The sequence below is a fragment of the Lipotes vexillifer genome, unplaced genomic scaffold, assembly GCF_000442215.2.
Source record: "Lipotes vexillifer unplaced genomic scaffold, Lipotes_vexillifer_v1.1 scaffold1134, whole genome shotgun sequence".
In the NCBI taxonomy this organism is placed as follows: domain Eukaryota; kingdom Metazoa; phylum Chordata; class Mammalia; order Artiodactyla; family Lipotidae; genus Lipotes; species Lipotes vexillifer.
The window spans coordinates 312,618-325,957 of record NW_006772145.1 but is presented as its reverse complement, the minus strand read 5'-3'; the positions used below and the strand labels follow the sequence as shown (position 1 = coordinate 325,957).

The 13,340-nt window shown below is 46.8% G+C and overlaps 1 protein-coding gene across 1 annotated transcript in view; it reads right to left on the bottom strand.

The window, feature by feature from the left end:
• MYRIP (myosin VIIA and Rab interacting protein) overlaps positions 1–13,340 on the bottom strand; it is a 181,324-nt gene that overhangs the window by 64,696 nt on the left and 103,288 nt on the right. Inside the window, 5 exon segments of the mRNA XM_007447341.1 lie at positions 2–127; positions 6,771–6,914; positions 7,960–8,040; positions 8,267–8,364; positions 11,692–11,772. Coding sequence (XP_007447403.1) covers positions 2–127; positions 6,771–6,914; positions 7,960–8,040; positions 8,267–8,364; positions 11,692–11,772 — 530 coding nt within the window.

Below are 13,340 nucleotides of genomic sequence, written 5' to 3'. Positions count from 1 at the left end.
CGCTCTTCCAGCTGGGCAATGCCTCCTCCTCCCTTGGCTGCTGGTCCCTCGGCTGCCTCGATGCAACCTCCAGCGAAGAGGTCCTCAGGGCATCTTCTCTGCTGAGTGAGAATGCAGACTGTGACCGCTGTGGAAAGAAAAGAGGGGAAGGGGTGACCTTGTAAGGCACAGTCCCCAGGAGGAGTGCCTTCAGATCTGCAGGCGTCCCACTGCATGGAGAAGACACAGCTGATGGTAATGTCTTTTCTCATATTGAGGTTTAGAAGTTGCACATCAGTGCATCATGCCATATAATGGCACAAAATGTTCCTGTTTATTCCATGGCAAGCACGCAGGCCTGCCAGAAGGCATCAAAGATGTGGTAGAATACGACAGAGCAGGTTCTCACATGGCTTCTGTTTCCCCAGCCATTCTTTCGGCCAAGATTTCTTAGGGCCAACTGTGTGTGATGAAAATGAGAGCATCTTCCCTTCAAAGACCTCCAAACCTGAGCATTTCAGCAGTGCATGTAGAAAGTTATAGCACAATCTAAGTGCTGCAATAGACAAGTGAACCAAGGATGATCAGTCCACAAGCCCAGAGCCTTTACAACACATTCCCATTTAGTTAAAAAAAGGAAAATAAACTCTAACCTAAGGGCAAGTGGTAGAAAAGGGATTTCAAATGATTGACAAGAAACATGTTTGAGCTGTATCATTTCTATATGTTACAAATGTTATACTGAGAATCTGAAGCTCAAATGTTCTGTGTAGCGAATTTCACCAAACAGAAAGAGACCAATTTTTTCCATTGTCACTTAATGAAAGAATTCCTTTTTATTGGTGATTTACTTTGATCTTTTTATATGGGTGAAACAGAAACGAAAGCGTCTCTGAGATAGGAAGCAAAGTACCCATCTCTGACTCAGGCCCCAGGCAGTTTGGCGCCACCAGCTGGCCAACCTCAGCAACAACAGCCCTGCTCCCTTCTCTCCCGGGAGGAACTGGCTCATCTTGGTAACTTTCTTCCTCTCCCGCCACAGGTCCTGAGAGTAGGAGACAAGAGGGGAGCATGTTTGGAGAGCTGTGGGCAGGGCCCTCGGGCGGCTGAGGCTGGACTCAGGACTCAGCTGTATCTGGGCTCCAAGACCACCTCTGCCACAACACCTTGGCTGAGTGACTCAATTTGTTGAGAAGCAGAAACCTAATCTTGCTCTGCACACAGTAATTGCATAATAAGTGTGAGCTTTAAAAAGGTGTTTGAGAATAACAAAGGAGAATAGCAAACACCGGATCCAGGATATATAGGTGAGAAAATTGAGCATCATGACCAGGGTTTTGGGAGAGGACAATGCACTCTGTAGCCTTGCCCCGAAGGATGGTTAACCAGTCTGAGAAAAGACTCAGCGAGGGCTGAGGATCGAGCCCCAGCATCACCATCATCGCAGGTTAGGCCAGGGTCCAGCAGCTCGCAGACATAGGGCGTCTGGCACACTTCATTGGAGAGGGTGGTACAGCCAGTTCTGGTCCAGAAAGAGTCATTGGAAACCTCTTCTGTTTCCCCTCACAAGACCTTGAGGCCGATCCAGGAGGAAGATGGGTTTGCATAACAAATGCAGAAGGCTTTAAGCTGTGTACCAAGGGTCACAAACTGCTTCCCACCCCTTTGATTACAGAAGAGAGTACGATGGGTCTCCAGACCTGCCGTTCGATGCAGCGGTCACAGGTTAATGCAGCCCAGGAGTGGAGGAGCTCTGCCCCTCTTATTGATTAGATGAGATTCAGTGTGCATTCAGTTCAAACAGGCCACGGTCTGTGGGAAACCCCCTTCCTCAAGCTGGGCTGAGGGTCTTGGCTGCTTCTATTCTTGCTGTGTTATACGACACTCTATTGCAACATCTGTTTTTTTGCCTGGTGCAAGCAACTGAGGGAGGTTAATGGACTGCTAATGGTGACATCCTCAGACCCTGGCACAGTAACTGGTACGGAACTGGAAATCAATGAATGTTTACTGTGGAGTGAATGTGATTTGGGGCGGGCTACAGGGTAGGTTTTCAGAAGTGCCTGATTATGATAATGATGATGATCTTACTGACTTCTTGGATGAGACTGGGGATCAAGAAAAACAAAGAAGAAGCCCACTGTCATCCTCACTTATGTCATGGAGGGCAAGGTCTTGGAGGAGAGAAAAGCTAACACACACGTCAGGTGGCTCTCAGTTGGGTACCAGTTCCATCATTCTGAGGGCACAGCAAGCACTGACCCTGTTTCTAGCGCCCTGAACAGCTCTGATACTTCACAGCAACCAAGGTTTTCTTGGGGTTGGGTATTCAGGGAGCCATTTATAATTTTGTGAAATCCTTGACAGATGATGAGCAGCTATCACAGAGGCAGAGGTTAAGGGTGACAGTCTGTTGGCAAATGAAGTTATTAAAAATGAAGGAAAAAAAATCCTTCCATGGCAAACCCCCATATATTCAGGGGAACATACCCTTGACATGCCTCCCACCTTGGACTGGCAAGAAGACCCCCCTTCTGTGTGATCGCACGGCTCTTCCTGTCTCTCCTACAGTCCTATTCCAACATATCGACTCCTCCATAGACCGTGAGCTCTTTGAAGACAGGGATGGTCTTTTGGATGTGACCCTCAGTCCCATGTTTGTGACTGAATTTGTAGGATGTAAGACACAGGTGTGGCCCTAAGGAGCTGATGGCCTATTGCCACGTGCAGTATTACTGCAGCCTCACCTGAGCTGTTTGCTGTACCTTGGTCTTTATTTTTCTGTCTTCAAACTTCTCACTGTAAATCACTGAATACATGTTTGAAAGAGAGGAAATGATAGTATTTCATTTTGCAGTGGCTCAAACAATATTTTATTTCTGTATGTGTGTGTCTGTAGGAGGTGGCTGGGCTCCATTTCTATAGGACAAAAATGCTCCCTCACCTACGAAAGCCAAGATCAAAAAATGAAAAGTCCTTCTGTGGTCCCAACAGGGAAAATGGGATCTATGTTTTTCATGAGTTGAGGATGCCAGGCTTTTGTCATCTATTTCAGGCAAGCCATTGTTTCACACTAGGAAAAACAGCTATACCCTGACAATCACAATGAGCTGACTCCAGCGCATCTCAGGACACTGCTGGCCTGCTGTCTCCAGCCAGGGTGGGAAAGCCCCAGACCCTAGACCCAGTTTTGCCACAAACTCATTGCAGTAAACGTATTGCCCAGGAGATGGCGGAACCACTACACTTTTACTTGCCAGTTGGTTCAACCTCTGTGGCTCTCAGGAAGTGATGGGATTACTTGATTAATTTATTTGCCTTGTTTCCCTGGCTGGGCCCTCTGTGCCCACCCTTTCGTTCCCACCCACAGCTTTTGTTTTTCTTCCTCTTACCCACCCTAGGGTCCATGGAAGAAACAGGGCTGGTGATGTCAGGTCGGGCCTGAGTTACAGTGTCTGCATGTCTCTGCTGGGGGGCTGGGCATGGAGGGTGGAGTCCATGGGTTCAGGAATGTTAGCATGCCAGCAAAGCCTTGCAAAGATGGACTGAGAAGTTCAAACAGGCCCCGCCTCTTAACTCTTTGGGCATGAATGAGTATTGTGTTGGGTAGAGGGTCCATGCCAGCTCCTCTTGCTATGTGGGATCTTGGGAGGATCTGTTCTCAGCTTCAGCTTCCTCACTGAAAGGAATCAGTGCCATGTCTAGCACACAGAATGCACTCAGTAAATATCAGTCAAAATAATAGCATTTATTAAGCTCTGCCACTGAGCCAGGGCAAGACCTCCATCCCGTCACTCAGTCCAATTGAGTGCACATGAGTGAGTTGCAGCAGCCTGGAATAACTTGCCCAAGCACAAGGTTGGTGCAGGGCAGATGCAGGGCTTGACCTTGGGTCTGTCTGGCTCCGAGGTGATGCTCTTCCATGCTGTCCTGCTGCTGTGCCTGACACCCTTTGCTGATAACCTGGGGACAAGGCACTCCTGGCTAACATGCTCCAACCCAGCAGGACCTGCCATCCAAACCAGCTGGTTCTGAAGCTTTAGGCAAAACTTGCAGTGTGATCATCAGTTACCTTTGTTAAAGCTTCCTCTGCAGCCGCTGGTCCCCCGCGTGGGCAGCAGCGTCCTGTTCTCCCTGTATTTCTTGGAATGGTATATTGTTGCTATGACTGCAATGATTATCATCATTGCCACCAGGGCAGGCTCCCTGGGGCACCAATCATGGCTTCAAAATAAGTCTTTGCTCTCAAGGAGCCCACATCATAATACAGGGAGAAAATGTTTTTAGTATCAAGGGTTTATGGGCAAAGGGATCGATAACAGTGTTCATATGAATAACAACTGAGACATATCTTTGCTTTGTATTTTTAGGGTCGGGCATAGTCATCAAATTCAATCCAATAATTATAACAATAATGAAAAATACTTTAGGTCTGTACTATAGTCATTTAAAGGAGTGAGCAAACGTGAGGGAGGAAAATGACAAAAGCACAAAGGAAAAAGGCTGAGGAAAATAGGGAAGGATAGAGAAGAGACAGAGTCAGACAGAGATGCACCTTAGTCCCCGGACATAGCATGTGCCCAGCCTCTGCTGTCATCATTATTATCAATAGGATCACCGTATTAATACAGAGATGACTTTTTATATACACGCGCCCAAAGAGATAGGCACTAAATGAATTATAACCCCTGCACTGGTGCCTTTCAGGATATTGCATCTTAAGGCTTTGAAAGCTAGATTGCACTGACCCCCCTACTGGCGGAGAACCACACAATAAAGGAGGAAATTAAAAAGTGGACAATCACACTGAACTTTCTTTCAAGAGAGTAGATGAGAAATCCTGTCAGCATGGGGATGGATTAAGTTTGGGTTTTGCAGTTAAGCCCAAGGAGGGAGGCCTGCAGCGTTATGGGATTCTGCACAGTTACCCCTGGAGGCAGGGTATTCGTGTCCTTGGAGAACTGAGGATAAAGGAGGAAGCACTGCCAGGAGACCACTGGTTTAGGGCCATCCAGGGTCTGTAGGTCAAGATGCCCTCCTGAAGATATCACGAAGAGGCCATCCTTAAGCCTGCAGCCTGCCGGCATCCCCTGCCAGCTTTGGGTCAATGTACTGATGCCCAGCTCCACCCCAGACCCTGTGAGTCAGCGCCCCTGGAGTGGGGCTCAGGCAGATGAGAAAGATGAGCGTCTGAGGCGAGAACAGCTCATGGAAAGGTTGGGGAGCCACCTTCTTCGAAGTCCCCAAGAACCAAGGTTTGGCCTGCTGGTTCACGTCCAGGCTCTGGCCGGCCTCCAGAAACATTTCTGCTTTTATGCCCTCTGCTTCTCGCTCTGTCTTTATCTAGCTCCCTAGACCAGAGCTGTGTAAGAAAACTTTTCAGGGAGGCTGGAAATGTTCTGTATCTGCACTGCCCAATAAAGTAGCCACCAGTCCCAGGGGCTGTTGAGGACTTGAAATGTGGCCAGTGTGACTGAAGAACTGGATTTTAAATTTAACTTTAATTAAATTGTCACTTGTGTCTTGTGGTCACCATATGGGACAGTGCAGACCTAGAACCTCTGGGATGAAAGGGACCTTAGGGATCGAGTCCATTGATCTCACGTTTTAGAGGAGGAAGCTAGATCAAAAGCTTTGGAACAGGAAAAAGGTATTCAACTCCCGACCCCGCTGATCACTAGCTGTGGGAGCTTAGGCAAGTTATGCTACAACTATAGTGTCTTTACCTATAAAATGGGCCCAATAATACCCGTCCCCACCTTTTGGTGGAGAGTAAAAGAAATAACATGCGATGTGGTGATTTTCCCATGGCTTCCTTTCCAGTTTTTTTTTTTTTAATTGAAGTATAGTTGATTTACAATATTGTATTAGTTTCAATTGTACAGCAAAGTGAGTCACTTACATATATGTAGTTTTTCAGATTGTTGCCATTATAGGTTATTATAAGATATTGAATATAGTTCCCTGTGCTTCATTTAGTATGATCATCTCTAGGTCCATCCACATTGCTGCAGATGGCATTATTTCATTCTTTTTTATTGTGCCTTTCCAGTTTTAAATTGCACCTGTGTGTTGCCCTGTCCCTTGCCCTGTGCTATGACTGTGGGCATCTGCAGCTGATAGAACACCAGCCCTGCTGGCCAGTCCTGCTCTTTCTTGCTGAATTTCCACACCGAGGGCCCAGCCTCTATCCCATTCTCCACACATCCTTGCCGGGGGCTGCTTAAACACATACCAAAGGATTTTATGGGCTTGGTGACTCTACCGCAGACGTGGCAGGCCCAGACCCTTGGGGCACAGGAAGGACACTGTGCTTTGTGGTTGGGGATGACGAACAAAAAGGTCTACTCACACCCCGACTTCCTGCCCACGTCCAGATGTGACCTCAGAAGGCAGTGGCAATTCTCTCGTTGTCATTTCTCAGTTTCAGTAAAGCAAGTGCTCAAGTTGTAAGAACACACCTGGCCTTCAGAAAGCCATTTTTTCCATGGGACTCAGTACAACTCTTTTCAGGATTAATTTTAAAAAGCCTATTGACATCGTTATTTTTCTTAGATTGGTCTCTGTGTAAAAACCCACCTCCATGTGTGTAAGAGCACAGGCCTCCTGGCCCCCACGCAGCGCTCTCTGCATCTCTCCCTGCCCTTCAGGAACCTCAGGCTGTCTGGTGGGCACATGTGCTAACTATAGATGTTAAGCATGGTGTCCCCATTTCTGTGGGGATAATGGCTCTGACTTGCACACATGCAGGGCACCTGTAGGGCGTGGGCCGGCATGGCGTGGGGACTCACCCAGAAGGTGGTGGAGGCGCGGTGGCCTCCCGGGGAGGCTGTGGTCCCCTCGTTGGCTGCCTTCGCACCGCAGCTCTGGGGCTGTGGCCACTCCGGCTCCTCTTCCACGTGCTGCTCACTTTTGCTCTTCTGTTTTCTTATGATCTGGGGAGGAGGCAGGTGACAAAGGGGACATGTTATTGGAGAGGGCTCCAGTGCTATGTGGGGTAACTGGGACCATCTCTGGGAAATTCTTAGCCATATAAGAGCTTAGTTTCAGGGTCTTCCCTGGCAATCCAGTGGTTAAGACTTTGCCTTCCGGTGCATGGGGTGCAGGTTCAGTCCCTGGTTGGGGAGCTAGGATCCCACATGCCTCGTGGCCAAAAAACCAAAACATAAAACAGAAGCAATATTGTAACAAATTCAAAAAAGACTTTAAAAGAAACGGTCCACATCAAAAAAAAAATCTTAAAAAAAAAAGTGTTTCGTTTCAACAGAATACCATCTGATTTCAGGTCTGTCTTATGATAAAATAGCACAACTAAAGCCTTGAACATTCTACATCACTTTACAGTTTACAAGTAGTCCTTTTACAATGCTGACAACTTCTATGTATTAAGTGCCTACTGTGTGCCAGTCTCTGTGCTTGGCACCATAAATGCTTTATCTCATTTAATTCTCAAAATAATTCTAAGAGCTACGTACTGTAACTCTTCCCGTTTTACAGATGATGAATGAGGCTCAGAGGTTATCAGTTAAGGACACACAGCTCATAAATAGTGGAAGTGGATCACAAACCCAGAGTCTCTGGCTGTACATCCTGACTTTAGGAAGTGTCTGAAAGCCCTAAGGAGGGGGCAGATACCAAGCATCACGAGGGAAGGCTTCAGCTTCTTTGCACCGCTTGCTAGGTTGGGCATGGCCACTTGGATTTAATGAGTCCATTTGTACGAAGGTCTCTGGGCTGGGTTCCTGGCTCCTCACCCACCAGCTCAATCCCTAAAGGCAACCACGTTCACACCGCTTAGTTTTTGCAGTGCAATTCAACCCCTCTGCATCAGCCCCAGAGTACAATGGAGAAAGTGAGAAGAAGAGAAGAAATGGTGCCCAAGACAACAAAGGCGCCTATGGCGGCTCTTCTGCTCACCAAAGGCCCTGGTCCAGGCCAGGGTGGTAAATTGCAGCCATCTGGATGCTAGGGCCCACCTACCTTCTGCAGGATGGTTGTGGCCAGTTCCTCAGTCAGCTCCTCCCTGTGGTCCCGCAGGTAACTGGCCTCATTCTGCTTGTCCTGCAGAGAGAGGAAGACAATGTCGTGAGCTGTGGGTGTGTTAGGGAGACTTGGCAATCGCTTTCTCAGGAGTCCTGACCACAAATGCAGGGGGAGGATAGGCTCTAGTCAAGGATGGCTCTCATGACGATGGTTTTCCCACAACCTGCACTTTCTCTTGGCAGCCAGGACTCCACCCACACCTCCTCCCAGACAGACGTTGTGACGGGGGTGGAGGGGGGCGTACCAGGCTATCCCCATAGGCTTCTGCTTTGGAGATCGCTTCTTCGATGGCCTCTTCAGCCACCCGTAGGGCGACAGCCAATGTGTCCATCATGCTATGTCCTAGACAGGAAACAGAACATAGACCGCTTTCTGAAAGGCAAGGACAAGCTCCAAAACATACAAAGTGGCTTAAAGACGACTGGACAAAAGGACTTAATATAAGGAAATAACGGTTCTTCATCCACTTTCTCAGATAAAGATTATGTTTTATTTTGTGCACATTATGTATCATTATAATGATAGGGAAGAAAATTGTGAAATCTTCTGAGGGCTGTGCTCATGGTTTAATGCAAACACAAAATCCATGGAAGAATTTTTTAGACTCTAAACCCATGCTATCGATAACATTGGCCGATCTTGCCGAGCTCAACCACGTGCTGGGCTGCAGACTGATTTTCTCATACATGATCACAGTGGATCCTTCCAACAACTCATTGAGTAGGCACCATTTTATAGATGAGAGAACTGAAGCACAGAGAGGTCAAATAACTCACCCAACGTTGCGCAGTGAGACAGAGAGCTGAGATTTCAATTCAGGGCTCTCTTCTCCAAATCCCGTGATTTTAACCACAAAAGTGAGATAAACACAAGCCAACATGATTTTTATTTTTTTCAATTTTTTTCAGGTTTTTTTTTTTTTTTTTTTTTTTTTTTTTTTTTTTTTTTTTTTTTTTTTTTTTTGTGGTACGCGGGCCTCTCACTGTTGTGGCCTCTCCCGCTGCGGAGCACAGGCTCCGGACACGCAGGCTCAGTGGCCATGGCTCACAGGCCCAGCCGCTCCGCGGCATGTGGGATCTTCCCGGCCCAGGGCACGAACCCGTGTCCCATGCATCGGCAGGCGGACTCTCAACCACTGCGACACCAGGGAAGCCCGCCAACATGATTTTTAAAAATAATGCTATCATATATTTAGTGAACATATTTTTTGCATATGGTGACAAACAGAAGTTTTCCCAAGTCAAAGAACTTCTGCAGGTGACAAAAGTCTTTTTGAAGTCAAATACTTGGAAGAGTTTTGCTTCCTGGAGGTACTAGATTTTTTGCTTCTTACTTGAAAGTGAGAATTTCTGTCATTCCTCTCAGTTCACCCCAGAAGCCCGACTCACATCAGGCATAAGAACAGAGGTCTACAGGGGCTGCTTGCCTGTGTCTCCTTTTCCCCGATTTCAACCTCCTGTTTCCATTTATAATCTCCTAGTCATGCATTATTTAACACATGCATATCTCCTGAAAGCTGCCTCAGATTCTTTGTAGAATGAGACAAGGTGTAAATATATCAATTAATTACTTAATCAATCCCTTAATTAAAATACTTAATTCAAGCTTCTTAGGCTCCTAAAGACACATCTAGCCAGGCAGCTGACGAGGACATCACAGGCTGGCTGTGACAGTCCTGACAGAGACACACAGGGGCAACCCAGCTCAGGGCTTGGCACCCCTCAGGTGGCTGAGTGAACACATAATTTCCCCAGTGTTTCTATAAGAAGAGTCTATAAAATTTAAGTTGTCACCACATTCAGTGCTCCCTGGACACAGACGCTGTATCTCCCATCTCTCTTCTTCAAGATACCAATCAATGTATTCTTCATAGAAGTGGCGCCCCACAAATTCTTGTTGATTCAAAGTGCACCAAGACCTCCCCAGCACTAGGGTCTCTGAGGGTCCCATTGATGCCTCGACAGATGCGAGCTGAGCCCATGCTCTCGTGTGCTTTCCGAGCTATTGGGTGATCAGGTGCATGGCTAACTGCTAAGAGGCATGCTGGAGATCCTATGATGGGGATAGTCACCAGCTTCCACAGAGCCCTGGAGAGGAAGAACCTAGAGCCATCAAAAAGGGTGGAGGCCACGTCTGTGGTTTTGGCATGAGGTAGAGTGGAGCACTAAGATGTTTGGGCTCAAAGTGAAGGCTTGAGAGGGTGTTTCAGAGATAAAAACTGGTGGGGTGTGGAGGGAGGATAAGAAAGCAGAGGCAGAGTGACCGAAGTTCAGAGGACCAGTCAGGTGCGGGGGACTGTTAGTTTTATGTGTCAACTTGGTGAAGCTGTAGCACCCAGCTGTTTAATCAAACACTAACCCAGGTGTTGCTATGAAGGTGTTTTGTAGGTGTGGTCCACATTATGGTTACAATAGTTGACTTTAAGTAAAGGAGATTACCCTTGAAAATGTGAGTAGGTCTCATCCAATGAGTTGAAAGGCCTTAAGAGCAAAAACAGAGGTTTCCCAGAGAAGAAATTCTGCCCCAAGACTTAAGCATCAACTCCTACTAGAGTTTCTAGTCAGCTGACCTATTCTGTGGGCTTGCCAGGCCCTGCAGTTGTGTGAGCCAAGTCCTTGAAACGAACCTCTTTGTGTGTGTGTGTGTGTGTGTGTGTGTGTGTGTGTGTGTGTGTGTGTGTTATGTGTACATACCCTATTGGTTCTGTTACTCTGGAGAACCCTGGCTGACATAGATGGTTACTGAAATTAATATTAATACAGGAGAGTTGAGGGCAGGGAAGTGCTCAGGCCATAGACCTTGGAACAGAAAGAAAAGGATGGGATTGCAAATAGAACCCATAGGAACTTGGGTGACTGGGTGGAAGCGGGGAGGGGGATTGAGGAAAAGGTGAGTCTTGCTGGTGGACTTAAGTGGCTGAGGAGCTTGACTGGGATATGCTGAAGTTAAGATCCCTGGAGGGGCTGCAGGTCTTGGTGGCCAAGCATCAGAACACTGAGTCTAGAACTCTGGGCTGAAGTAAGGGCTAGGCATTCAGACAGAGGTACACCAAAGCCATGTGACTTCTCCCAGGGAGAAGTCTCAGGCAGCAAGGATGATAGAGGACGAGACCTTCATGAGAAGGTGCCCAAGGAGAGAACAGAGAGAGTGAAGAAGCACTGTGCGGGGCCACAGGACCAGGGGGACTAGGAGGCACCAGTTCCCAACACCCAGTACTTTGGAGAAGGAGCCGGCGTGTTGGAGGAGGTTTTATTTGGAATTGGAAGAAGTTTGTTTTGCTTTTAACCTTTGCTCTAAGGCGATGACTGTGCTGGTATAAAAAAGTAAAAGTTGATCAGTAAATGGTACATTATTTATAAGAATATTTTAATATTAATTGCACAAGTGAGTATGTTGATTGTCATATTCCAACTCCAGAAAAACACACACTAGTAGATTGTAAGTATCTAGTGGTTGGTAGGGAATGTACTTCTCTAGGCTACACCTTAGATATATTCACCTATTTTGATGATGGATTCACACAAATGGCAATAAAAGAAGACCCAGGGAGACTCTCACACACAATAAGAGTTGCGTCAGTGGTTCCAATGCCATGGGGGACCCTGACGGTCTGAAGGTGTTTGTAATGCTCTAACCTCCCATTAGGTGTAAACCCTTAAGCAAACTTACCGTCTGACTGCCTATAAAATGTTGAGTCACTGCCTGAAATACTTCCTTCATTCTCCAGGTTTGCCTCAAAAAAGCTTCCTCCTGAGAGAGAGGGAGAGAGAGAGAGAGAGAGAGAGAGAGAGAGAGAGGAGGAGACAGAGGAGATATAAGATTATCCAAGGTCTTCAGTGAGCCCGGTGCACCGTGTCACTGAGTTGGCAGACCACCATTACCCACTTTGATTGTTAGCCTTGCAAATAGGTTTAGGGAATCACTGGCTTCTACAGTAATGCTACAGATTTTGACCAGTCACATTTTTCTTTCTCATACTAATTCCTTGTGTAGCAATGCTTCCACCCCCAACTTTCTTCCAGAGCCTTCCTTGGAGGCAATATGGAATCAAACATGGAATAATAGATTGAAGTCAGAGATATGAGCTCATTTCCTGGACCTGCAAATGACTAGTTGTGTGACCTTGATCAAGTTACTTAACCTCTCGGACACTTGGCTTCCGTACTAGAAAAACTGTGATAATGATAGAACTCTGCTCATGATGGGTGATGAGACACTGCATGCCTGGTCTTCAGCTGCTGTCCATGGCATCAATCTAAACAGTGGCCTTTAGCCAGTGAGTAAACTGTCATTAGCGGTTAGTGGAAACAAGCCCAGAGCAAGACAAGGTAAGCCATGGCATTTGATCTTTTAAGGCCCACTGCCTCTTCTCTGGTCTTCTCTCAGTTGGACACACACCCTATCTTGGTTCCAGGCTGGGAAGAGCAGCTGGCTAAACCTTTTTTAAGTTGGGGATTTACCATTTGTGTTCACGTATTAATTCATCAAAAGAGATCTTTGGAGGTGTGGAGGTGTGGATGATGTCTCTTTCCTTTTTAAATTACTGTATTGTATCACCAGTACCCAAGATAGCACTGAGACAGCAGGGGGCTCAAAAAAATTCTTGAATTGGATGCTGGTGGAAAACACCGATAGAATCAAGAAAATATATGTGGGTCTACAGCTCTTAGCTCAAAAGGGGGAAATGCTATTGATGTCAAGTCAAACTAAGCAGTAGACCTTCGATACACATAGTACAGCCCGTGCTTCCCTGGATGGGCTGCATGGGGCTCCAGAGTGGGAACTCTTAGGGTAACTGCTGTAGGCATCTACAGCGGGGTCAGCAGGCTGCTACCTTTATGAAATAGGTCATTAGTGTGCGGCCTGCCATGGGGACTCAGTCTGACCATATACTGTTCTCTGTGCTTGTGTTTTTTGACCAGCCTTTCAGAAGACCCATAGTCACTTATTCCAACTCTGTGACCATAATGAAGTGACTTTACCTTCTTGGGTCTCCATTTCCTCACTTATAAAATAAGGCTTTAGGATAAGTCATCGCCTCAGTTCCCAGGCTATACATCTAAGTGCAAGTATTTCACTTTGGCTTGGCTGCATCTGGCAGCCACTCATTAATTCAGCAAATATTTCGTGGGCACCTAGTAGATGCCTGGCCCTGGGCTGGGTGTTAGGGTGTACTGGTGAGCAAGGCCAGAAATCCTCGCTGCCCTGACAACCTTGATAGTCTAGTGGGTGAGAATTCATTAACCAAAAATTTATATAAATAAATATAAAACTATAGATATGTTGAGTGCTGTGACTGAGTGGTTCATAGAATAGGG